Below are 26,407 nucleotides of genomic sequence, written 5' to 3'. Positions count from 1 at the left end.
GGTGGCTCATCACCATCTGTAATGAGATCTGATGCCCTCCCGAGGACCTTGCTGGCGTCCTCCTTCAACATTTGGGTCCCTTCACCAGCCCAGGCTATTCTGCCTGTCAGGTTTCTGTGTACCATGCTCGACCCTGTCTGCCCAGGTCACGGTGGTCAGTTGATTTCCTGGGTCTAAACCAGAGCAGAGGTGATCTTCAGGGCATTTGTAGGTAGCTATTTATTTATGGTACTGAAAAGGCTGTTAACATGAGACAGGAAGCACCATGGTACTGAAAGAGTTAAATTTTTAAATTGGCCACACTAACCCTACCTTGAGGACAAGTATGTCTCAAGGCTGAGAACAAACACTGCAGACCACCTGGTCTCGATAAGGTTTGACTCTGCAGTCCTGAGAAAAACAAGTATGAAGGTCAGTGTGCCCCAAAACAGGGTGATCTGGAGTTGAATCATATCCAAGAGCAGACAGAATACCAATTTGAATAAACCAATGAAATTGCTATGTGCCTGTTGCTAACTGCTTATGTAATTTTCCCTATACATAAGACCCCCTAATTGAGTTTGGGGTTGACCCCTCTAGCTCCTGTGTGAGATATGCGTTGTCCCCAGAGCTCTGGCCTCCCCCGAATAAACCTCTTGTTTGATTACAGCAAGATTGGTTTTCTGTGAGTTCTTGGGTTCATGTTCTCCGGGTAATAGAGTGAGGGGCTTCCCCAACTCGGGGGTCTTTCATTTAGGGGTTCATCCTGGATTTCGCAACCACCCAAGACTCTGAGACCCTCTTGGAGGTAAAGGGGATTCTTCAATTTGTGTGTGTCTGGGTGTACGGCCGCTGTCTGTATCTCTGTTTTGATGTATGTCTGAGAAGCGCTTTTGGTTTCGCAGCTGCTTCTGAAGCTGTGAGACTTCTTTAGCTGTGTTCAACAGAAGTGTCAGGGGAAACACAGGCTGAAGCCCTGGAGGACGCCCCAGGAGGACAGGAGAGTCAGGGATGCCTGAAGGTAAGGGAAGATTGCGTATAATCCTCTTGGAAGAGAAACCAGGGGAAACTCTTCCTTCTGAAACTGCTTTTGGCTGGTGCCTACGGACTAGGCAAGGCCGTGGTTCTCTGGATATTGTGGTCTCTTTGTGTTGTCTATTGTTTGTCTGTCTAGGTGGAGACAAGCATCTGTTAGTCTTTGTGTGTCTTAGGTTTCTGTTTTGTGTTACTTGTGACTTTGGCGGTAGGACAGAGGGTAACGACCCCCCTACCCTGACGCTAGGTCACTGGACTGAAGTTTAGGACAGAACACACAATGTCAGTTAAAGTTAAGAAGAGAAGGTGGCACACTTTCTGCGCCTGAGTGGCAGACTTTTCAGCATCAGCTGGCCTCCCAAAAGCACTTTCAACCTGACGATAATTTCTGATGTTAAGGCTACTGTCTTCCAGGAAGGACTGAGATCGTACCCCTCACCCCTCTCGTGGGACCGAGGAGGCTGCACGGAGAGGGAATGAGTGAGGGGGAGCGGTAGGGCCTGGCTGGCCCAAAGGCGCCCTCCTCTAGGGCCCAGGACAGAGGCCAAGAAGTTTGACGTCTGTGGTGATGGTGGCTGTGGTGGTGGCGGCGGGCAGTGAGACAGCGGGGAGTCTCTGCCTGCAGTTGCTAAGCTGCAGCAGCCCTGTCCTGATGGTGTAGCAGAGCCAGCAGGCGGGGGAGGAGGCCGGCATGGCCCACGCCTCTTGAGGGGCTCGGAGCAGTGGCACCTTGAGGTGGTGTCGCCACTGCTAGTTTCCGGCGCCCCAGAGGCTGCCCAGTCATGGCAGCCTGGGTAGTGCTGGGTGAGTTTAAAGAGCCCGCCAAGAAGGTGGCGCTGCTGAAGCGGAGCTGCAGGCACATTGAGGAGGTCTAGCCCAGGGCAAGAGAGAGACTGCCCACTATGCCAGAAGACTTTGACCCTGGGAGAGTGGGAGGGTCCCTGGCCTGCATGGTTTTCCAGGGATTTCCAGGACCGGCAGAGCCACAATCTCAAAATAAGTAACTAAGTAAGATAAAATTACAAACAGAAAAAAGACAACCTTCTGGGCAAATTCTCTGCCTCCTAGAACGACTCCAGGCAGTGTTCAGGCACGAGGTCAGGCAGGGTTACTGAGCATTCTCAGGCAATCTTGTGTCACGACTACAAGAGTGCTCCTGGCCCCTGGTGGATGGAGGCGGGGAGACCAACCAGTCCCCTCAGTACAGCTGGTCACTGCAGAAAAGGACACAGCGCCATCATGGGGAATGCTCAGAAGAAAGGCTCTGAGCACTGAACAGGGGGCCCTGGGCTAATGGGCACCCCAAGAAGCATGCTGATTGCTCTCCATGGAGCTGGCTCATCTAGAACCCAGCAAGGACAATGAGGCCACTGTCCTCCCCAGTCCAAGGATGTCAGAGACTGTGTTCTGTGGCTGAGGCCCAAGAAGGAAGCCAGCAGGACTTGGTACCTGACTCTTACCAGTCACTCAGTGACTGACAGTAACAACAGTCAGCGCCATGCCAGCATCCCTGAGGGGCACTGCAGCGATGGATGAGGAAGATGGTAGCGCCCTCACCAGCACAAGAGAATGACAGGAGCTGGTGACTGGCCCCTGGGAACAAAGCTACTGCTTGTCACCAGCAGTTAGTCTATGGAGGTACTGTGGACAGGTGTGACGTGAGTCCCCACATGATTCACACCCAAATCCTTGGCCCAGGATGTGGGAGTGTGAGCTCATTTGGAAACAGGGTTGCACAAAATTCACGGACTGGGTACTTCACAGCAATGAGGGTCCCCTTTAGCTCATGCTCCCCTCCCCCCTGGGGTCTTCACTTTCCAGTTACAGGGTCTCTGCAGGCTCTGCGTGGCACCCCCATAGCACCACTCTTGCCTCCGCCTGAACACAAGTGCCAAGAGACCACGAACCCTAATGACCAAGTGCACTGGTGCCCATTCTGAGGGTGGCGCCCACAGCATAGCACCACACGCACAGGGGCCCATGGATGAGACAGAAGGTCGAGGAAGCACGGCATGCCACACACAACAGGCTCAATCTAAAACCTACAAACTGCCAGGTGGCGCTGGCACACACCATTAACCGCAACACTTGGGAGCCAGAGGCAGGAGGATCTCTGAATTTGAGGCCGGCCATGTCCCTACATTGTCAGTTCCAGGACAGCCAGGGCTACGTGGAGACACCCGGCCTCAAACAAATCAAATGAAAACAATCAAAAAACCCTACAAAGAGCTTCTTTAGGGACTTTTCCATTTCTTATTTTCAGATCATGGGCTTGACAGTTGGTACTGCGGCTAACGCTGAGGGAGACGTCTGTATGTATGCCATAGGTGGTTCGTCTGCACAGATGAACTGATACAGCTGCAGAAGCCAGACCCAAAAGGAAACAAATTATTTTTCTCTTTTCAAGTCCAGGTCGCATGTAGTCCAGGCTGTCCTCATACTCTCTAAGTAGTCATAGATGACCCTAAATTCTAGATCCTCCTGGCTCAACCTCCTAAGCGCTGGAACAAGAAGCACGAGCTACTGAGCTTGGCAGAGAAAATCTATTGTTACTCAGTGGGCTTTGTCTGCTTCATATTTAAGCTTAAGCATCACATGGGATGCTGAACCTTCCTTTGGTTGTAGAGCAAAAAGCAGAAACACACCAGCCAAGCTGGTGCACATCTGAGTCCTGTGACCTCACATGATGGCCTGCAGTGACCTCAATGGAAGAGGAACCTAGATGAACGCAGCAGGCTAGAGGCGATTTCAGTGAATCTGCACAGCAGACAGCAGCCTTCAATGAGGGGTGGGAGGTGGAGGGGGGGGTGCAAGAGGTCAAAGGTCAATAGGGGCCACCAACTCCAGCTCCTTACTCCAGGGACCCGAAGGGATAAAGAAGTCTCTCACATCAGGATCATGCCCCATCCTGGTTTGGCACTCATGGGGCAGGGTTGGGTATAGACGTGGTTCAAGATACTCAAGGCCAAACACTCTTGAAGCCCTTCCCATACCAATCTCTAGATGACTGAGAATCTGCTTGGGGACAGTGACAGGGAAGAGCACAGCAAATGTGACTCCCATATTATCCACTTTTGCATTTTTAAAAACATTTCCTATGTCTTTTATTTGTTCTGTGTGCTTATATGTATGGGTTTACATGATGCCATGTGCAGGAGTTCTTGGTGACATCTTCTGGAACTGGAGCTGCAGATGGCTGTGACCCACCATGTGGGTGCTGAGATTTTGGTCCTCTGCAAGAGCACAACTTGTCCTTCACTGCTGAGCCATCTCTCCAGCCCCACTTCATCTTTGAAAGTTTGTGCATTCCTTGCTGCACATGCATGCATGTAGAGGTGGGGGACAGCTTGAGTGTCATACCCTGGAATACTGCTGTCCTCTAAGATAGGGCCTCTTCCTGGCTTGGAGCTCAGTTCTTACTCTAGTCTGGCCAGCCCACAAGCCCAAGCCTCCTGTCTCTGCCCACAGTGCTGTGGTTTGCACACAGTCATACCCAGCATTTCCAAGGGTCTGTGGGACAATCCGAAATCCTTGTGCTGATGAGGAAAGTACTCTGCTGACCCCTGACCCCTCATGGACCAGCCTTCAGTCAGCATGTATCTATGGAGGATCAACTGTCAGGGGTGTTAGTTAGCAAAAGGGAGAGTTCCAGAGTTGCAAAAGGCAGAGGACCCTCAGGATTTAGTAGGACCAAATTGCAAGGGGGCACAGTGAGCTTGGCCCTGTGACCAGGGAGCCCTTGGGGGATGAAGACTGCAGGTGGAGGTAGAGGAGGAAGAAAGGCAGGTTCATAGGTGCTGGAGACACTGCACCACACCACGGTGGCAGCCCACACTGTCAAACTGGTGCCCACATACACAGAGATCCACCTCTGAGATGCACTGCAGGATTAGGTGAAATCAGCACCGCACACTGGCTTCAGTTATAACACACAACACTGCCACGAAATACAAGATGCAAAGTTGAGAGGAGGAGCCTGAGAAGTCTGCTACCTGCTGAGTTCTCTCTGACCTGACACTGCCTTGAAAAAAATCCTACTGAGCCTGGTTGTGGTGGAACACGCTTTAAATCCCAGAACTCCAGAGGCAGAGGCAGGTGGATTCCTGTGAGTTCTGAGGCAAGCCTGTTCTTTAAAGTGAGTTCCAGGACAGACAGGGCTACAAAGTGAGACCCTGTCTCAAAAGAAGAACAAAACAAAACAAAAGAACCAAAGGCCACTGGCACCAGCAATGTAGTTCAGTGGGTGAGGCATGTGGTGATCTGAGTTCCATCCCTGGGATCCACATGGTGGGAAAACTAACCTCAGAAAGCCGTCCATTGGCGCCTGGGTGTACACTGTGGCACACACATATCCACTCATAAAATTAATGAATTTTTAAAAAGCCTATTGAGAAAGAAGGGCTGACAAGGTGGCTCAAGTTTTAAGAGCACCACATGCTCTCCCAGAGTCCCCAGGTTTGATTCCCAGCACCCTCATGGAGGCTCACAACTGTTCAGAACATAGTTCCAATGGAATTGGTGCCTCTGCTGGTTTCTGCAGCACCAGGCAGACATGCATGCAAGCAAAATACCCATGCATGCACACATATACACATACACATGCATGTGTACACACAAGCTCCAGCACACTTTTGCATACATGCACACATACACACCACACACATACACAATGAAAAAGAGCATACCACTAAGATAGAGGGACAAACAGAAAGGGGAGGAGAGAGAGGCAGACAGAAAGGGGAAGGGGGGGAGAGAAAAAGAGAAGAGCTAAGTGGAGCTGTTCCTGAAACCTCGACTCTGGAGCTGCAGACCCCAGCCCATAGTCACCCCTACCTTGATGTACCAAAGATGAGAGATGTTGACATCCTCCTTAAAATGCCCAGAGCTGGGCTCACTCACTCATCCCTCCTGTCACTCATGCCCAGGGTGTCCACGGTGACATATTAATGTCTCCCGTGGAATTTAGTTACTCGGGACCCTGGGCATGGGGCATAAGGTGCAGGATCTGAGGTGGTCTCCCCCATACGCTGTGGCACTATTTCCCTGCTGCTCCTGGGATGGCCTGTGACGCTCAGCATGAGCACATCAATCTGCTGGCCCGGGACCTGGATGAACACCAAAGTCCTGTGAGCCCCGCTGCTCTCACCTCCCATTCTGGATGCTCTCGGACCCGAGGTCTGGCCTGGCCACGCCTGGAGACACAGCCTCCCTTGAGTCCTGTATATGCTCCTGGGTAAAATGCACGGCCCAAGGCACCCCTCACATCCCAGCCATCCCAGGGCCCCGACCGCTGGAGGAGGCCTTGACACCCCAATCACAGGGTCGGGATGGTTCCAAGGAGCTGACACACCCAGCCTGCTGCCCTGCCTCATCCAATTGACTTCTTGTGTGCACTTTCTCTGGGTGGTGCTAGGTGTGGAACCTGGCTGGCATCCAAGCTCAGGGCACTCTGGGATGGACATGGGCATCACACAGAGCTGGGGCAGCAGGCCAGCACTCCATCTCCTGCCCTTCACCTCCAGGCCCCGGTGCTCACCTCCAGCACAGGCCCCGCTCCCAGGATGGTCCTTTCGACGCCACTGGCATAGCCCTTCTGGCTGAGGGCTGTGAGGCAGTGGATGAGGAAGTTGGTGCTCTGTGTCTTGCCAGAGCCGCTCTCACCAGAGATGACGATACACTGGTTCACGCGCTTGCGCAGCATGGCGTAGTAGGCTACGTCAGCCAGAGCAAAAACATGGGGCTCCAGTTTGCCCAGCTGCTGGTTCTCATACATCTTCACATACTTGGGGTTGTAAATGGGCAGGAACTTAAAGGGGTTGATGGCCACCAGGATGCTGCCCGAGTATGTGTAGATCTTCTGCTGCATGAAGCGCAGTTTCAGGTTCTGCAGCAGGTTGGCTTCAGCCAGCTCTGGCAGGTTGCACAGGTCGTCAAAGTCGGCCTGAGGCCTGGGCAACAGCCCTCGCTCCACCAGACGACATGCGGCCGTAGGCCGAGCCAGCAGCTGCATGTGCAGGTACTGAATGCTGCCATCGGCATTGCGCTCCTGCAGCACGAAGTAGTAGCCGTCCTTCTGAGGGTGCTCGTCCTGAGCGCGCCGAGGCCACAGTAGCACTCGGTGCACAGGTGCGTCGCTGGCATCCAACACCCACTCCTCCCCGCCTGACTCCTTCACCTCCACCAGCACGTAGTGCTTCGAGCCGTCCAGGTGTAGGCTGGCCACCACGTCTCGGATGATATCGCTTGTTGTGCTGTCCTTGGTGGCGGTCACACGGCATGAGGTCTGGCTCCCAGCACTGGACAGCTGAGGGTAGTTCCTCCAGCTGTGCCGATCTGCCCCCCTGTCTGAATCAATGTTACCAGGACAACACTCCTTCCTCTACCCAACCTTGCAATGCCAGGCTCAAGATCACCAGCTTATGCTTTTTCACACAGATATCAAACCCTATTGTCAGTGGCCGCTCTCCTAACCTGTGGAACAGGAAGGACATGACCCGGTCTGGATAAAATAAAAAACTATTACATCAGCATGGAAATTTCTGGCACTCTCCTGGAATTCCCCCAAACTGGGCATAGCACCTGCTGCGATAAGAACTCACCCTAACAAAAGAACCCTGGGGGAGAAGGGGTAACCTGGTTCCCAGTCCCAGGATAGCACCCATCATTATGGGAGTCAGGGATGATGCTTAACTAATCACCGCACAGCTAGCAGCCGACAGAACACATGCACCACACTCTATTCAGCCTGCTTTCTTTACTCAGTCTAGGACCCAAACCCAAGCCTGGCATCCCAATGGCACCATCAAGACAAAATCAAAGCAAACCAAAACCAAAGTGCAAAAGCTGTCCAGAGTGTCCAGAACATTGGGCCACAAACCTCCCCCAGTCCAGGAGGAGGTGTGGGGGACAGAAATGAGCATAAGGACAACTAGGAGGTGCTCAGGCAAGGCAGGCTGCCCGAGGAAACTGAGTCAGGTCTGTGGTGACTCATCCTGTCCTGGGTGGCATCTGGACTGAAGTATCCCCAGCTGCTGGTGACGGTGCCCTGTGCCTCTTCCCATACTTCTTGGTTCATCAGAGCTGCTTCTTTACTGGCCTCGGAAGACAATTCCACCACCTGGCCGACAAGTCTGTGGACAGAGAAAGAGAAAGGACAAGTTTGCCTGTAGCCAAAACTCTAATGGAGCCCTTAGAAAAGCAATTTTTAAAAAAACTATGTGCATTTGTGTGTGGTGCACCAAACACAGTTTGCCTGGGGAGGTAAAAGGACACTTACAGGAGTCTGTTCTCTCCTTCCATGTCAGTCCTGGGGACTGAACTCAGGACTTGTTTGATGAGCCATCTTGCAACTGTGTGCTTGGAATTGAGCAAAAGTTGTAAGGCTGGGTAGAATATTTGAATTGGCTGCAGACTTGGTGGGCATGTGTATGTATGTGTGCATGCGTATGTATGTATGTGTGTATGTATGTGTGCATGTGTATGTATGTATGTATGTATGTGTGTAAGTATGTATGTATGTGTGTATGTATGTGTGCATGTGTATGTATGTATGTATGTGTGTATGTATGTATGTGTGTATGTATGTGTGCATGTGTATGTATGTATGTATGTGTGTATGTATGTATGTGTGTATGTATGTGTGCATGTGTATGTATGTATGTATGTGTGTGTATGTGTGTATGTGTGTATGTATGTATGTATGTGTGTATGTATGTGTGCATGTGTATGTATGTATGTATGTGTGTATGTATGTGTGCATGTGTATGTATGTATGTGTGTGTGTATGTGTGTATGTATGTATGTATGTGTGTATGTATGTATGTGTGTATGTATGTGTGCATGTGTATGTATGTATGTATGTATGTGTGTATGTATGTGTGCATGTGTATGTATGTATGTATGTGTGTGTATGTGTGTATGTATGTATGTATGTGTGTGTGTATGTGTGTATGTGTGTATGTATGTATGTATGTATGTATGTATGTATGTGTGTGTGTGTGTATGTATGTGTGCATGTGTATGTATGTATGTATGTATGTGTGTATGTATGTGTGCATGTGTATGTATGTATGTATGTGTGTGTGTATGTGTGTATGTGTGTATGTATGTGTGTATGTGTGTGTGTATGTGTGTATGTGTGTATGTATGTATGTATGTATGTATGTATGTATGTGTGTGTGTGTGTATATATGTGTCCTCATGTGCTGTGTGTGTCCATGTTGCTGGAGACAGACCAGGATCTTGTGCATACTCAGTAAGAACTCTTGACTCTGAGTTTGCTCCATCCCCACAGCCCTCTCCTTTTTACCACCCAAGAAAGCATCCACGTTCCCTAGGCTGACCTCGAAGTGATGATCGATCCTCCTGCCTCAGCTCTCCAAGTGGCTGAAATGGCAGGCTTTTGCTGTCAGGCCTAACAAGAAGAGTTCTGTATCTAGTCTCTCCAGAAAGCTAGCAGCAGCCAGCATCTAATGCATGCTGTTTTTCTGCCCCAGTTCCCTGAGTTTATGGAACCTCAGTGGCATGTGTCCACACCCTCGACACTGAGCAGAGTTTATGTGAGGAGGCCTTGTTGGAGCCTCAGCCCATCACATGGTTATGCTTTCTGTCTATTCCTTTATCCATGGCCAGGAGTCCACACGGACTTCAATGGGCTCTAGCTGACTGAGGACATGAGCCACAATGTGGATGTGGGGTGTATCTGCTTTACCGCTCAGGGTATGGACAGGGGGAACTTGCTGACCAGATAGTGGGAGAAAGACGATGACCCTGACTCCTGAGTTTATGTGAGTGATGGCTGACCTACCCTGTGGGACAGGGGTAAGTGGCATGCTTCAGAGGCCCTGCAGAGTTCTTTAGGCATCCATCTCTTTAAATGCATTTAGTATTGTGGGAGCAGACAGAGCAGGATTCTTTTGGGGTGGACAAAATGGCTCAGCGACTGAAGGTGCTGCCAATCCTGCCTGCTGACCTCATTTTGACCCTGGGACCCACAGAGAGGAAGGAGAGGACAGACTCACCCTCTACACACATGTTCTGGCATAACATATGTGCCCAAACACCAAACATACACACATTCTCTCTCCTGTCTCTGTCTGTTTGTCTCTCTCTCCCACACATGTGTATGTGCGCGTGCACACACACACACACACACACACACACACACACACAACTTAGGCACACAACAAAATTCCAAACCACAATAGCTGGGTATGGTGGTGTATGCCTGGTCTAACAGAACTCTGCAAGCTAAAGCAGGAGGATTTCTATAAGTTCAAAGTCAGATAGAACCAACCTTCAACTGAGATACCAACTGGGTGGGGCTCCATCCCCAGAGGATGGAGAAGCATGGTAAAGAGTGCTGGGAGGGAATAGAGGGAGGCAGCCCCTCACCTGCGGAGCTCCAGGTCTTTTTCAGCAACCAAGCCCTTCAGTTCCTGCAGCAGACAATCCAGCTGTGCACTGGCTCCAGGCTCTGGTGCGCTGGCTCCAGGCTCCTGGGCACTGGCATCTGAGGAGCAGATGCGCAGATCACCCAGGAGCTGCAGGGTGGTCCTCAGGGCTGGCTCCAGCTCATCTGTGGAGACACAAGTCATTATAGCAGGTTTCTGCTCCCAAAGCATTATTTGTATATGTCGGGTTGTTATGGGGTTGGGGTTCAGGGTGATGTTGGTGTTGGCTCTTCTCTCACTTCTAGAGATAAAGTGGAAAGGGAGAGAGGCACTTCAGCAGAGATCTCACTTGTCCCTTGCAAGTGTGAGAGCCAAGGGCACAGGCGGAAAAGAGAATGCCCAGGTCTAGAGTGCAGAGGAATGGCCTGCACACACAGCTGCCAAGGTTGGCTTCCTGTGAGCCAAGGGAGCTGAGGATCCAGCCTGCCAGCTGCCCTCCTGCTCTCTCATCCTGTTCTTCCATTGGGCCCTGTCCTTCCTGACAGCACATTAAAAGTACCAAGCTTCTGGCATGTTCTCACAGCCTTCGGTTTCCCAGGTAAGGACCTGCACCATGCATGCAACCAAGCACAGGCATTAGGGTTCAAATCCCTACTCCTTGCATGTGTCTGTCTGCAGTACATACAGCCTGCTGTTCTGTCTTCCCCTTGGCAGTCAATGCACAGGTCAGTGTTGGGTACAGGACATCAGCTATGGGGGGTTTAGTTTATCTAACATGTCTTCAGGTTCCAGCTCAACACTGTGCCCGGTTTAGGACACCAGCTCCCACTTCCTAGCTCATGCTATCCTGGGTCTCACAGCCCCCAATTGTTGAAAGGCTAGCTGTAGGCCACTGTACCTTTTATAGTTTGTTGTATAGCCTGGGCTGGACTCTAACTACTGAGCTTTAACTATTCCCTCCTGCCTCAGTCCCCAAGAGCTGGGCTTTCAGACATACAACTGCCCAGTCTCACTCTGCTACTTCTAGAAGAAACTTGAGGGTCAGTGGCTTCAGTTGTCCTTGAAGTCCTGAAAGCAACTCTAGACGTGAGGGTAAGACAGCAGTAAGCAAAACCTATGCAGCTAAACCATCTCCAGAGACTCACCGAAGTGCATGCAGCAGGGCTCTGCCACTGACCTCCTCACCGACACTCCCACCTCACTGACAGGGCCCAGCTCAGGACCAGTGCAGCACCCTTCCCCCCAGTGCCTTCCAGTTGTGAGCTCAGCAGCCCAGGCACAGAATCTTACTCAGTTGCCCATGTCCTACCCACACTGGTGAGGACATGGGTTCTGATACCAAGCCAGAGCTGAGGCACCCATAATGCCACCTGTGGGTTTCAGGGTTCCTTCCTGCCATGGAGATGCCTACCTAGGAGCTCCTTCCCACTTCCTTCCATGTGGACAGCCTGCACGGGCAGCTCGTGTCGAGTGGTGTCCAGAGCTCTGCCCAGTGTCTTGTATTCCTCCTTGAAGCGCTCTAACACAGGCTGAAGAGGGCTCAGCACCTCAATCTGCAGGTGGGAGGGGACACAGTAAGCCATGCTGTGCTCACCCACACAAAAAGGAGCTATGTGTGAGATGGAGTAAGCCTTGCATATGCTAAGCCCTGTTCTGGCACTGCATGTCTCCAGTCTCATGGACCAGACTGTCCAGGCAACAGGATCCACTCTGACCTACGCTGGATGGGACAGGGTCGCTGTGTTAAGCACTGGGGTGGGATGGCAGCTGATTTTCCTACCCCTTGAGCTGGCAGGTGCCAAAGACTACCCTGCACAGCATGTGGCACAGGTGTCCATGCACAGAATGTACTGGCTGGTTTTGTGTGTCAAGTTGACATCAGAAAGGAAGGAGCCTCAGTTGAGGTAATGCCTCCACAAGATCCAGCTGTAAGCATCTTTTCAATTGTGGGTGGTGCCATCCCTGGGCTGGTGGTCCTGGGTTCTACAAGAAAGCAGGCTGAGCAAGGCCCAGGCACAAGCCAGTAAGCAGGACTCCCTCATGGCCTCTACATCAGAGCTCTGCCCTGTGTGAGTGCCTGTTCTGACCACCTTCAGTGATAAACTGTGATATGGAAGTGTAAGCCATACAGAGCCTTTCCTCCCAATCTTCCTAGTGCAGCACCACGATAACACCAGGATCCTGAGCAGAGTGGTCAGAGTGCAGATGGTGACTACATTCTGCACAGATCTCCCTCCCTCGTGTGCCCTGGGCTCTTCAGGAGCATGCTCAGATCCACCTGGGCATCAAGGGAAGCACACAGCTCTTGGTGTTTCTGTTGGAGAAGCAGCTGGCGTCGCAGCTCCTGTGCCTGCCTCTGCAGCCTCTCTTTCTCACGGCACATGGCTGCCAAGTTCTGCTCCGCCTTCTCCTCCAGCAGAGCCAGGTTGTTCTCCATCTGTGGGCACGAGACTGAGTCAGGAGGGGTGGGGAGATGACAGAAGACACAGAGGTGCACATGAGGCTGAACTATGCTCACCTTCACAGACAGCAGGGTCATCAGGAGCGTCTGTGACTCCATTATGTCCATGGTCTCCTGCAGATCCTGCAGGGGTCCAGCTCTTTAGTTCCTGTGAACCTGGCCCTACCCAAGGCAGAACACCCACTTCTGTGTACTTTTCAGGTTCAAAGAGAACATGTCTGCACGGCTGAGATGGAGCCACACTCCCATCTTGCCGGAGAAACAATTAGGGGTGTCCCTGTACACCATGAGGGCGCCCTCGCCTGATCAAGGACTCATGGACATCATAACCCTGGTCTGCACCCAGGAGGGCCAGTTCATTCTGCCCCTGGAGCCCTGGCTGCAGGGATTCAGACCCGCTCTCTGTCCCCATGCTTACCCGTTTCTTCTTTCGAGGAATTCTTTTTTTGTCATGGCTGGCAAAGGATGTGGACTTAGCTTTGTCTGTCATTTCCCTGTCTAGCCCGGAAGTCTTCTTGGACATGCTTTTGTCTGAAATTAAGACCGTTTCACTTATTTTTTTAAAAAATGTTTTCCGCTTGGTTTTTGAAGAGGTAGCCCAGGCTCGCCTCAGACTCAATCCTCCTGCCCCAGCACTGCCTAAGAACTGCACCTGCTGCTGCCACACCACCAGGCAGGAGATCCGACCTGCACGGCAAGCTGGGACTCGCAATCCCAGGCCTGGTGTGCATGAAAGGTGGGTGCCGCGCTCCAAAGTGAATGAAACTAGTAACAGGGCTCTCCAAGGCTGGGGACCATCCTTGCAAGCTTAGTCCTAAAATAAAGAAACCACTTACCACCGATGGCAGAGAGGTCTAGGTCTGGTGGATTCATGCCATGCCCTTCCAGCATGGTGGACTGCAGGTTGCCTGTCCCCATCACTTGGCTCTCTTCATCCAAAAAAAAAAAAAAAAAAAAAAAAAGCCAAGGTCAGTGCCACTGGGCAGTGAGGCAGAGGCCTTCACCCCTTGGTACCGCTTGAGGCTCCCAGAATTAATTCTTTCAGGTGTGTGTGTGCTGAACTCTCATGGATCCTGAGAGCTCTGTATCTGAGTTGAAATATATGTGCACATTTTGGTTTTAGAGCTGGGCCACATCCTTGTGACTTTTGGTGGGTGGAGCCACAGCTGTTGGTTGAGACTTTGGTGAACTGGATGCACCCGTCCAGTACCAAAGCTGAGAAACCAATTTTTTATCTTTCATTTTGTCATTGCTGGTAGTTGTTCCTGGTGCCACAGCATATGGCTAGCCTCAGTTTCCTCACGTGGCCAAAGACCCTGAAGTGATCTTGTCTCCACTTCCCAAGTGCCACTGGGCTGTAATTTCTGCAGAGCTCCTGGCCTTTGGCTCCCTGCTCTCTGGATCTGCAGGTAGTTCTGTGGACATATGTCTGTTCCCTCAGACACTCTGCCCCATGCTCCCTTAATAAACCCTTGAACCATGTCCTTTCTGAGAGAGACCCCATGATGGCCAGTTTCCAATTTCCAGTTCCCCGACACTACCTTCAAAATGAGGGACAGTCTGCATCAGACTGGCCTATGAACATGACCATGTGTGGTTGTCCTCAGTGCTCTGGGGGATGCCTGGCAGCCTCTATCCTGATCCTACAGTTTCTCCACCCAGCCATTTGTCCCCCTCCACAGCCAGGCCCCACCTCTGCTCCTAGGCACTGTGGTGGCTTTCCTTCCCTCAGGTGGCTTCTCTCCTTTGGCTCCTGCAGACACCTGTTATGGGAACAGAGTTAAGAGGTCAAGCCATCTTTCCTTGATGTTATTTCTCAGAGGCCAGGGAGACAGTTAAGAATTTTGTGTATACCGGACACATTTTCTCAAACAGAGGACAATCACATGCCTCGGACACAGGAAACTCATAGAACATCTGCTGAACCTCCTTCAACACCTAGGCATCTCTTGAGGTCTGTGCTTCTGTGTGCTGAGGCCTGGGGACCAAATTCCTGTGTTGTTACCAGGATGACTACACATACTACTAGGCTGGCATAAATTCTCAAAGCTTACAAACAGCCACAGGACTACCTCAAGGAATGGTTCTATGTTGGCAGTTACCATGGATCAGGAAGAAGCATGGTGGGGGTGGTGCTGTGGTTCACACCCTTTTCCTTTATCACTAGGGCTGGTGAACCTCTGAAGAAAACGAGGCAGCGGGATGAAACAAAACAAAAACCCACTCCTTGCAGAAAACACCCAAGTATATTCAGACTGGAGTAAAGAAGTTTGCCAAGATTGAGGGTCATTCTGGGCATCCATCAACAACGGCACTGGCTGTCTAGGCCAGCATCGGAGCCAGCAGTCTCCAGGCAGGTGCCAGTCAGGCAAGAGGGCACAAAGAGCATCGGCAATGAAGAATAGTATATAAGCGGTACTTCCTGCCTGCCTGCCTGAAAGCCAGGCAGGTGTCTGCCCTGGCCATGCTCTTGCTGACTCCTGCTCGCTGCCTCAGCAGCAGCTCCAGAACATGGTGTCATCTTGCTCCAAAATTGCTGTTATCTGTGACCATCCCTCTGAGGTAATATGCAGAGGGAGCACACATGAGTAGGGAACACATATGTACATGCACACGCATGCACTCAAGCAAATGTGAATCCCTGTCCTGGTGGTACTCAAATAGCAGGTTTGCTGGACTAATCTGTGAGCCACAAGTTATGTGTGAGAGCTTGCTTGTAGACTAGGTGTACAGTGGGTGAGGAACGCTGCTGGTGATCACGCAGGCCCGCATGTGCATGCACACAAATAAATGTGCACATGCACATTGGCTGAGTACCTCTCTTCCAAAACCTGAAATCTAAAAACACTGAATTTCAGATCCAGGCTTTCTCTTGCCCTACACCTTCACTCAAGACATGAAGATGAGGCCCTCCAAAAATTCTCAACCAGCGAGTGTTCTGAGATCCTCAACCAGCCCTTCTGAGATCCATTCGGGCCCAGGAGTAAACAGCAGGTGTTAATGACAACACAAATTCTCAAGACTCCAGCCAGATGCAGCAGCCACCTGCTGGGGCAGAAAGCTCAGCATCAGCCATCTTGAACCAAAACACCATATGTGAACACACGGGGGCGCTGTGGCTACGTCTTCAAGGCATCTTCAGCAGTAGCCTAAATGGACCAGGGATCTTTGGGAATCTGCCTGTAGGGTGATGTGAGAATCCCTTTCCTCAGGCATGGTCTGCTGAGAAGCCGCCCCAGGAACCCTTGAACCCCCACCACTTTTTTGTTTTGCTTTGTTTTTTTATGAGTATGTTGTAGCTGTCTTCAGACACACCAGAAGAGGGCACTGGATCCCATTACAGATGGTTGCAGAGAATTGAACTCAGTTCCTCTGGAAAAGCAGTGAGCGCTCTTAACTGCTGAGCCATCTCTCCAGCGCCACCACCACCACTCTTATCAGGGTACTCCAGGCAAAGGCTGACATAAAAATTCTGATTATAAACTGAGCTTGACAGATAATCCGGAACCTGAAGGCTTTGTTATCCACAGCTGAAAATATCACTCAGGACATTCAAGAGAACACCACCAAAGTGCAGCCTTTCACAGCATTCTGGGTCAAATGGCAAAATGTCCCATGGCAATTTTGCCTGTGACTCATACCAAATGCCTGCTGTCAGTGCCTGTCCCTTAGGAGCTACCTGGGTTATCCAGGGGTTGGTCCTGAAGAATGGGCAAAATAGAGCTCCCAAAAACAAAAGGGGCAGTGAAGAGATACAGGGGATGTAGACCATGGAGACTGACATTTGCTGAGACTACAGTCACCAGACTCATCACCCTGTCCAAGCATGGGTGTCGCAGAGGTACCTGGCAAAGGCCCCAAAAGTGTCCTCCAGGATCGGACTGTGGCTGCCCACGTGCCCTCTACCTCACACACTGACAGGGGCTCATTAGCAAAGGACTTCGTTACCTTTTTTGTTTGCTTGTCATATTGCAGGTACCGGGACTCTAACACTCTTCCTCCTGCAGGAGACACAGTGGTTTGTCATAGAAATGAATACTGACTGTACCAGGAAGACCCAGAGCATGACCAGGACCCTACAATGAAGAGAGGACTGGCCCTTTATACTTAATGACAGGAGAGTGCTCAGCCTTCTGTTCCCTGCAGCCTGGCTCCTGCAGCCTTCCAGGTAAGCACAGGCCCCTACTGCATGTAGTGACCTTCACAGGATACTTAGTGCTTATAAGACATTTATAGAATGCCTCTTGTATGCAGCTCCTTGGACCAGGAGCAAGCATCAAGGCATCAAGTAGAATGAAATACAGAAACATTCTAGAAAGCCAGGGGCCAGTGGAATGGCTCAGTGATTGAAGACCAGAGTTCAGTTCCCAGCACCCACCTGGAGGCTCACAATCATCTCTAGCGTCACTTCTAAGGGTCAATGACCTCTCTAGCCCCAGAGCAGCTACATGTGTGTGGATAGGCATCTCTCATGCACCATGAAACAAACCTAAACAACAAAATATCCCTCATCTTCTAGGATCTGCCCCTCCCTGAGGGAGTCTGTGCTTCAACTCTAGAAAGGTTTGGCCTTGTTTTTCCACCTTCTTATTCATTATATCAACAGGAAAAAAAAAAAGATCCATTCCTGGAACCCTACAGGATAATGCCATGATGTTGGCAGGGATTTGGGGAAATCTCTCCCAAGATCCAGCCAAGGCATCTAGAGCATAGAAGGATGTAAAGGGCCAAGTGAGTTTGCCCAGAGCTTGCAAACAGGAAAATGCTTGGAAAATGACAGCCACATGATTCTGACCAGGTTCAGTTCAACCCTCTGAAGCCTGTAGCTAAGACAAACAGGCACACTGGCCTGAGTGCCAGCCAGATTTCAGAGCCCATTTGCCAACCACAGAACACTCTAGATCACTCCTCTAAGCTAGACCTTGCTCCTCTGTACCTCAGCCACCAAAGCTTCTTAATATAAGCTACCTGGTTAGAAACAAACTGAAGACAGAAAGAACCTTCAGCAGCCCAGAAACAGGAAAGCCAGTACACATGGCTCCAGTTCCTGCACAGTCAGTCACTGTGTGAGCCTGGGCTGCCTCTTCCCTTCAGAGGTGAGCACGGTTATGTCCACAAACTTTCCTCTTCCAATTCCTGCCCTTAGCATGGGTGGGACCCTCATGAGACTCAATCAGATGCAGGCCTCCTCAGACACCTTGGCTCCCTTTGGTGGTTGCTGTGCTTGGGGCCTCCAGCCTGGCCCAATGTAGGACCAACAAGAGCCAACTCTGCCTGGCTTCACCCATCCCACATTGTGGGCCCCGCTTCACCCATAAGTATATTCTCTTCCCACCAATCTCCAGTCCTCCCTAATCCTAATTCCCCTAGCCTCCTAGGCCCAGCCCTTCAGTCTCTCATGGTGACTGTCCCAAGAAGGACAGGATCCTCTCCCCTGAGATACTCTCCTAACCCTTGCTGCTGACCCCCTGGAAGTCCCCTGGGCTCTGGGAACTCTGTCTTTGGGCTGCCTCAGCTCTTTAGACACAGCCTGCTGCTCCCCTTTCCCCGCACCCCACTTCCTAGCTTTTCTTCAAACACCAAGATCTCTACACAGGTTGCCTGTTCTTCTTTGCTCCCTGTCTGTCCTGCAGAAGCTCTGCTGTGCTCTCTCATCACAGCAGAACCCCACCAAGACACTGCTCATGAACCCAGCAGCCACCAGCAGCCCAGGTCATGGGGCTACCAACAGCTTTGGGCCCAGGACTCAGGGCTCCTTCCTCCTTCAGTAGTCAGTCCAGGCTGAGAAAGGCTGGCCTGCTGTTGGATCCTTCAAACCCTGGGTCTCAGAGCCTCTGGGCACCCGGAGCCCTATTTCTTATTGCTAACCAGCAGCTGCCCTGTCAGAACAATCTGGAACTCACTGGGTTTCTAGTGTGCCATGTGGCCTTACATGCAGGGGAGCATGTCTGAATGCTCAGCTTGTGACTGCAACTGGACATGCAGGTAATGCCTGAATGTATTGGCCTCACATTCCTGGTGTCAGGAGGCTCTCCTGACTAAGCCTCCCACGTGCTGAGATGGCAGATATGTGCCACCATGTCAGCTAGGAAACTTCAAGTCTGATGAAACACAGGGATCTGCGGTCCTGGTTCCTTCCAACAGTGGGGACACCCACTGAGCATTCTGTCATCTTGGACAAACAGTCTATGAGCTTCACACAAGCACCGTGAGATCTCTGCACTGGTTCCTGCTCTCCTTTGGACCCCGTCTGCAGTCATCTAACAGTGAAAGTTTCCACAAAGACTGTGTCACCAGGACGACATGGCTAAATTAACAAAACCAGGCAGCATGCAGACATAGAGGTTACAAAGACTAGCATGCTGGGGTCACTAAGTGATAGGTGCTACTTAGACATGGTGAGGGCTCAAGTTCCATCTCTGCCTTCTTAAACAAACCAAGATCTTCGGGGAATGTAGCTCAGTGATTAGGAACTTGCTTAGCATATTTGAGGTCCTGGGTTCCATCCCTAGGACTAAACCCCCATCCGCCACCCTAACCCCGCCAGGTCCAGGGATCCTCAGGCCCTCTATGGTACAAGAAGAGAAAGCACTTGAGTTGTGCTTGACCTCCACGTGGATGCCATGCACGCACCCGCCCAGAGTATAATTAAGAAAATCAAGAGAATGGGGTTGAGGAACACTTCTGCCCTTGCAGGAGACCTGAATTTGCTTCCCAGCACCCACTCTGGGTAGCTCAGCAAGTTTCAGGGTGGAACTGGTTATGTGGCCCTGTGCCACCAGCACCATCCAGAGTGGGGAATGTCACTTCTGAAGAATGCAAGCCTGGCCTCCAGACCTCCACCTTCAAGGCCTGTCCTGAGAGCCTATCACCATGGCAACAGAGAATCCAACTCTCCAGAGGACCACTGCAGTCCAATGACACCCAGTGATGAAAAGTGCCAGTCCCAAAAGGCATGGCACTTAGGAGAGAAAGCTTCAGACATGTATCTCTGGCCTGCCCCAGCCACCACACCCCCAATAACTCAACCCTTTCACAGACTAGATGGCAATAGTCTGAGGCAGGAGGTTCAGGTGTTATCTGACCTACTGGGCTCTATGAGACTTTCTCAGAAATCAGAGCCAGCAAAATTCAGCATGTAAAACCTTTCAAGCTCAATGACACAGCTTCATGTCTGGTACCCTACATAGAAGGATTACTGGACTCCCACGGTTTGTCTTCTATCTCCTACCCTCATGCTATGGCACTGCCCACCCCTCTGGTGAGATGAATAAGCATGGAATAACAAAATTAAACAGAGATAAGAACGAAGACAAAACAGACAGAGAGTTCCTCGAAGGACCCTGGTAGTCCTCACCTGGCACTTTTCTGCCCTTGGTCTTAGGAGCAGCACCTGTCCCAGCAGCTGCAGGCTTCCTGCAGGAGAGAGGAGAGAGAAGTGCTGCTCATCAGCTAGAGAGCTGGGGAAAGACCACAGCCCCCTGCCTCCGTCTGACTGTGGGAGCTGGGCCCTAGGTGAGAGCTGCTCTCAGGACAGGCTCCACAGGAAGAATCCCACCTTTCTCACACCTTCATGGAAGTCAGAACACTGGCTATGGGCTTCCCTCACTCCTCAGATGCCTCTGTGTCATTCAGAGCCTCTTAGGACAGAGAGGAACCAGAGCTTCCCCCCCCAGGGCAAGATCGCTGTCTTATCAGGCTGGTTGGTGTGTTAGCAGCCAGACAGGTGTGAGGGACAGAGGATTTGACAAGGTCACAAGTAGCACGGGGCTGGGTGGATGATGGAGAGACCTGAAACATTCTGGATCTGTTCTTTTAGCTCTAGTAGTAGGGATGAGCTGGCAGGTGGGGGTACGGGACTAGGACATAGCCTTCTCTGCAAAGGGTCAGCTTTCTTTCACTCTGACCAGCAACTATTCAACGTTGCCATTCTAGTTTCAAGGCTGACACAACTGTTGGACCATGTGGCAACAGACTTTACTGACTTAGCCATATCTGGGATCACACAATGTTCATGTCTCACAAAAAGAGTTGTATTTATTTTAAACAAATGGATTTTTTTTTTAAAGTTTTTTTTTTTTTTTTTTTACTTTATATGTGAGTACAATGCTGCTGTCTTCAGATGCACCAGTAGAGGGCATCAGATTCCATTACAGATGGTTGTGAGCCACCATGTGATTGCTGGGAATTGAATTCAGGTTCTCTGGAAGATCGGTTAAGTGCTCTTAACCACTGAACCATCCCTCCAGCCCCTAAATAGTTATATTTTTAATATCTTTTTTCTTTCTTTATTTCACATATATTTGCATGGTGTCTGCCGCTGTGTGTACCATGGTGCCTGTGTAAAGGTCAGCGACAACCTCAGCACAGGTCCTCATCTTATTACTTCTCATCCATGGCTGTGTGTGCCAGGCTAGCCCTTCCTCCTACTCCTAGAGACTGTCACCCATCTCCCTGTGGGAAGAGCTAATTAGACACTACTACATCCAGATTTTATGTGGCTTCTGGGGACCCAAACTCAGGTTGTTAGGCTTGGTCAGGGAGCAAATAAATCTCACCTCACAGCCCTGGCTGGGCCAGGCAGCTAACAAGTTAAGAGTGTTTGCCGCTCTTGCAGAGGACTTGGGCTCAGTCTCCAGAACCAGGTCAGGAGATTCACAACTACCTGCAACTCCAGATCCAGGGATCCCTACCTCTTCTGGACACACCTACTAGTCAAAAGCAGGCCTGGGAGATGGGGCCTTCTGGTGTTGGATTCCCTGTCGTGGGGCAGATCATGGGCATATGGGAGAACATGGGGCCCTGTAACTCTACAAAGTGCAGGTGCACCTGTTGTCCCTCAGGGCCCCCCAGAGGCTGCCCACCACTCGAGGGAGGCTTCAGTAACGTGGCCTTGTCCACTTTGTGTCCCCACTCTCCACCCCCTGCCTTCAGGGCTGGAAGTCGCAGGTGTGGGAAATTCCTATCGTAGCCTCTTCTCTTAGATTCCTGCATTTTGCACTTCATGTAGTTTGTGGCGCTCGTGTGCCATGACATGCACATGGAGGGCAGAGGACAAACCGTGTAGTCAGCCCTCTACTCTCAACATATGAAACCCATGGATCAAACTGAGGTCGTGTGGCTTGGCGGAAAAAGCCTTTACCTGCGGAGCTGTTACACCCACTCGACCTTCGAAGAGCAAGCTTTGCTCCTCAGCCCAAGATCCTCGTCCTTCAGACTTGAAGCACACACCCATTGATGTGGAGCTCTCATAGTGAGCCAGGGGCTTAAGGGGAGTGCAGCAAACAACCCTAGAGCTCCTGAGGCCTAGGAAAACGTCTGTGCTGGGACTAAAGTCGTGCTGCCACCTAGGGTCACGGTTTCCCTTTAAAAAAAAAAGCCGCCAGGTGGTGGTGGCACATGCCTTTGATCCCTGCACTTGGGAGGCAGAGGCAGGCAGATCTCTGTGAATTCAAGGCCAGGCTGGTCTACAGAGCTCCGGGTTAGCTACACAATTCCACCAAGTCCACGCCCAACTCCAACTCTGAGCTGCAGCTGGGACTCCAGCTCGCACTGAAACGACTCGGAGTCAGGGCATCCGGTCCGGGAGGGATTCCCGCAGTCGCTCATAAGACCCCAGTTCTGCAGCTCGGCTGCCTGTGAGCCCAGGATCTGGTCTTCGGCCAGCCCTCAGGACCCCCTAAATTCTGCCCTTCTGCATTCCAACTCACCCTGCTTCCCGCTCTGAGGAATCCGCCATTCTCCCGCCTTCCACTCAAAGGCAAGCTTCTCAGGATCCCGCCCGCTAGGAGGCAGGGAGTAGTTGCTGGAGGCCGGAGGGTGCTCTCCCAACACAAGCCGAAGGGCGGGCTCCAAGCTGGTTACAGTTGGTTTAGCCCGGCCAAGAGCGCGGCAAGAGGGCGTGACGGCAAGAGGGCGTGGCTGCAAGACGTACCTCCGACGAGAGGGCTTCCGGCACCAGTCTGAGCAGGCTAAATAGTTCTGGGGAGGGGCGTGGCTATCATATCACCCGCCCCTCTCAGCTGTAGCACTTTTGGCGACGGGAATGCTCCAACCGCAGTGCGCATTCGCTGCGCGCCTTCGGGCGGGGCGTGATCTCCAGGTGCCCCGCCTCCCCGACGCGCTGGTGCCCGCCCACTCAGCGTCTCCGGAACCCGGAAGTGAGGACGCACGGGGGAGCGGCGGGCGAGGCTGGTCGCTTCGGGGCGGGGCGGCCGGGAGCAGCGGGCGGGCTGGCCGGGGACTGGCGGCGCGCAGCGGCCGAGGTCCAGGTGAGTTCTCGCGGCGGCCGTGAGTGGAGACTCGAGCCGGGGTTGTGCACCGGGTGGCTGCTGGGGTCCTCGGGCGTGAGAGCAGGATGCGGCCTAGGGGACGCGTGGACGCTGAGGGGTTGAGACTGGCGGGCTTTGAGCGGCGTCTGCGGAGAGGACGTGGCTAAGGTGGCATCTGGGGGGGGGTCTCAGGAAACGGGGGAGGCCGGGAAGGCGGAGCCGAGGGGCCGTGCTAGGGAAAGGGACTTCTGCTGTCTGGGTCCTAGCCCTACGGTGTCGGAGAGGTGCCGGGCGCTCAGAGAATGGAAAACAGTCTGTGGCAGCCCGCTGTTGGGGGTGGAACGTGTAAAAAGAGTGGACCTAGAAAGACACGCAAAAACAGTTCCTCAGAGGGCCGGAGGAGGGGAGAGGAGGAGGAAAGGGAGATGACGGGGTGCAGCCTCTGGAGACTCGCCCCCGCCTTCCCCTCTTGATTCATCTTCTTCCTGACTTCACACCCGGACAGCTGGGTGATCCGCCAGGGCGAGTCCCAGCGCCCTCTGGGTTTGTCTCTCTCTGCCTTGATAGGCCCATCACTTTCCACTCAAGAAGAGTAGCTAGACTCTAAGGGAGGTTTCGAGAGGAGTTCTGACGCCACGAACAGCGTTTCAGAAGAAAGAGAGCGGTGTAGGGTGGAAGCCACTCTCTCAAGAGAGTCGCATTTTTGGACTTAAATGGATTTTTTAAAAACGACTTACAGGAAATGTATCCCCCAGAGGTGGCTGAGAGCGCAGCATCCCCATAGAGGAACAGCTGCCAGCAAACCTTCCCTTCTTTTTCTAGGGACCCTTAGCCCCAAGGCTTTATTGGGGAAGCCTTTTTGTGCCTCTCTGGCTCACTTTTCAGCACTTTAAGACATCCACCTCAGGTTTTATCTCCTTCCCTTGTTGAATATTGTCTAGTCTTTGAAACTTCAGTATCTTAAGGTGTCTAGGATTGTTGGATGTTGGAGTTGGCATGACCAACTATAAAGTCACTGGCCTGTCTGCTCCTACAAGGGCCTGGAGCTGCCTAGTTTTGATTGGCATCACTTTCTCCTTTCCCCTCCCCCTCATTGCTAGTATTCGATGTCTGCTGTGTGCTTGCTGAAAGGAGACTGGGTTTAGAGCTCCATTTGGTACAGGAATCTGGACATAAATGAAGTCTCAGAAACATGACTGTCCCATTCACTTCCAGAATGTTCTGGAAGAAAGCTTTCAGTTTAGATTGCCCAAGGGCACACAGTGCAAGTCATGCCTCTTGGTCCTGAGACCCCAGGAAGGACATGAACCTCCCTGTGCATTGCCATGCTCTTTCTCCTACTTACTTTGAGCTGTGACTCAGTGGGGTCTCCTGGAAAAAGCAAGTGCCTTTGTTTGGGGTCTGGCCTGGGGCAAGACTCTGCCTATTTCTCCTTTGGATTGGCCTATGTCAGCCTTTTTCCAGAGCTAACCCCACTTATTAACTTTCATGTCTCTGGAACACACCCTTTGGTTTTATGCAGCTCCAACTTTCTGTCTCTTGCCCTGCAAATGCTGGGGATGGAACTTAGAACCTTGTGCATGCTTACTGAGAAAGTGTTCCACCATGGTGCCACACCTCCAGGCAGGTGTCCAGGATGCTACCTGCTTGAAACAACGCTCTGGCTTTGACGTCCTACTTGGGTAAAACCCTCTCTTCTTAAGTCTAGCTGGTACCTTTTGAGTCAGATGAGGGCTCAGGACTCCTGGGCTTGACTCCCTTCCTGACAAGAAACCATGAACTTGTGGCTTCCCTCACCTTATCTCTTTGGAGTAGCATGTAGTGAATGGGTCCAAAATCTAACCAAGCAAGAGATGGTTGTGCCAAGCAGTTGGCTGCCTCCCAAGAGCAGAGCTGAGATCGCCTTGTGCCTTAGAGGGACAGTTATTGTCCCTTTACAGGGAAAGAATGTCATTCCCATTAGGTAGATCTTCAGAGTAACAGGTGGCATGAGTTATCACAGGGGCAGAATTTGGGACACTGAAAGCAAGACTTGGGATGTGGGGAGTCCACAATGTTTCCTGGGAAGAGATGTCTGGTCTGCAGTGAAACCTGGGAAGCCATGTCAGTGATGAACCCAGGATGACAGGAACAGATACCCGTCACTCTGCTCTTTGGGACACTTGCTGTGACCTCTGCTTTCATCTGTCTCAATTTCCTTTTCCAGTCAACCACCAGGAGAGCATCCTTGTTTCTATTTTCCCAAAATGGACTCAGGCAGGTGCTGGCTTTGGAGATGGATCACTAGGCTTTTCTAGAACCAGAAAGTGTGGCTGGGAGGCTAGGTTTGTGCTCTCACCCTTAACACACAAACGGTGCAGGCATCCCCAGCACCCTAAGAGAGCAAAAAGCCAACAAGTCTGTGTCTGTAGTCCCCAACCCTCTAAAATAGCCTTTACCCAAGTTTGGCTGTCAAACTGTCCTGACACCTGTCCCCAGGTTGCACTGGCAGGAGTGTGTTGACCAGAGATGATGACGGGTTGTGTGGAGTGGAGTGGGCCACGTGGAATGGACCTGAGGTGCAAATAGACTGCTGCAGTCCCTGCTGGCCTCAGTTCCTCTCAGGGTCCTCTGTAGGAATCCGGAGAGGTGGGGACACCTTGGCTGCTAGATATTGCTGGCCGCTGCACAGGAGACCAGGGGGAGAGCAGGGCAGCTGAGCCAGCTGAGGCGGCCTGGCAGGCACAGCAGGGCCATTGTTTCCCTTCTCCTTATATCACTGCTGACCTGAGTTTCTGGAGACTCTGTCCCCATCTGGAAACAAACTGTCACTTTTCTTGCAAGATTATCTATACCAGACTCCATTCTCAGGGGTTATCCAATTGGCATGCCTCTGATAAGCTGCATTATGTCCTTCAAGGGCCCAAGCCCTCAAGGTAGCCATCCTTTCCCACACTGCACACTCTTTAAAGTTCTTTTGGTGTGTATGCTATCCCCTCCTCTGCCTGTTCCTTTTCCCCTGTCTCACCAATGACCGTGACATAGCTGCTTCGCCTCAGTTGGGGAAGGCCATCCACTCTGGGGCTCATCTTATTGATGATTCACTCTCTGGTGTGGGCCCCAGTGTCCCACCTGCTAGGTCTTTGTGTCTTGGAGGTCCACAATCCAGCTGTGCCAGGCAGCCCTGCCCAGCCCACCATTCAGCCAGGCGGCATGGCCTCCTCACAGAGCAAGACAGGCCCTTCTCTTCTGCCCTCCAAGGTCTTGAGGGCAGAACAAAGGGCCTTGTC

General features: G+C 51.8%; 2 protein-coding genes across 11 annotated transcripts in view; one reads left to right on the top strand and one right to left on the bottom strand.

Annotated features, from left to right (window-relative positions):
* Nucleotides 1-7,942: 7,942 nt before the first annotated feature.
* Nucleotides 7,943-22,606, bottom strand: HAUS8 (HAUS augmin like complex subunit 8; the record flags this gene model as incomplete). The annotated part of the gene is made up of 11 exons (XM_080928599.1): nt 7,943-8,144; nt 10,408-10,591; nt 11,818-11,959; nt 12,685-12,843; nt 12,925-12,990; nt 13,286-13,398; nt 13,704-13,796; nt 14,561-14,630; nt 16,816-16,868; nt 20,225-20,283; nt 22,578-22,606. The coding sequence occupies 11 exons, from the start codon at nt 22,604-22,606 to the stop codon at nt 7,943-7,945; spliced, it is 1,170 nt and encodes a 389-aa protein (XP_080784725.1).
* Nucleotides 22,607-23,081: 475 nt separating this feature from the next.
* Nucleotides 23,082-26,407, top strand: part of MYO9B (myosin IXB) — an 80,724-nt gene continuing 77,398 nt past the window's right edge. For all 10 annotated transcript variants that reach the window (XM_080928826.1, XM_080928822.1, XM_080928825.1 and 7 more), the window contains exon 1: nt 23,082-23,138. The gene's annotated coding sequence lies outside the window, so the exon portion shown is untranslated. The remainder of the gene's footprint in view (nt 23,139-26,407) is intronic.

The sequence above is a fragment of the Micromys minutus genome, assembly GCF_963924665.1.
Source record: "Micromys minutus genome assembly, chromosome: 14".
Taxonomy (NCBI): domain Eukaryota; kingdom Metazoa; phylum Chordata; class Mammalia; order Rodentia; family Muridae; genus Micromys; species Micromys minutus.
This window is presented reverse-complemented; position numbering and strand designations above follow the sequence as displayed.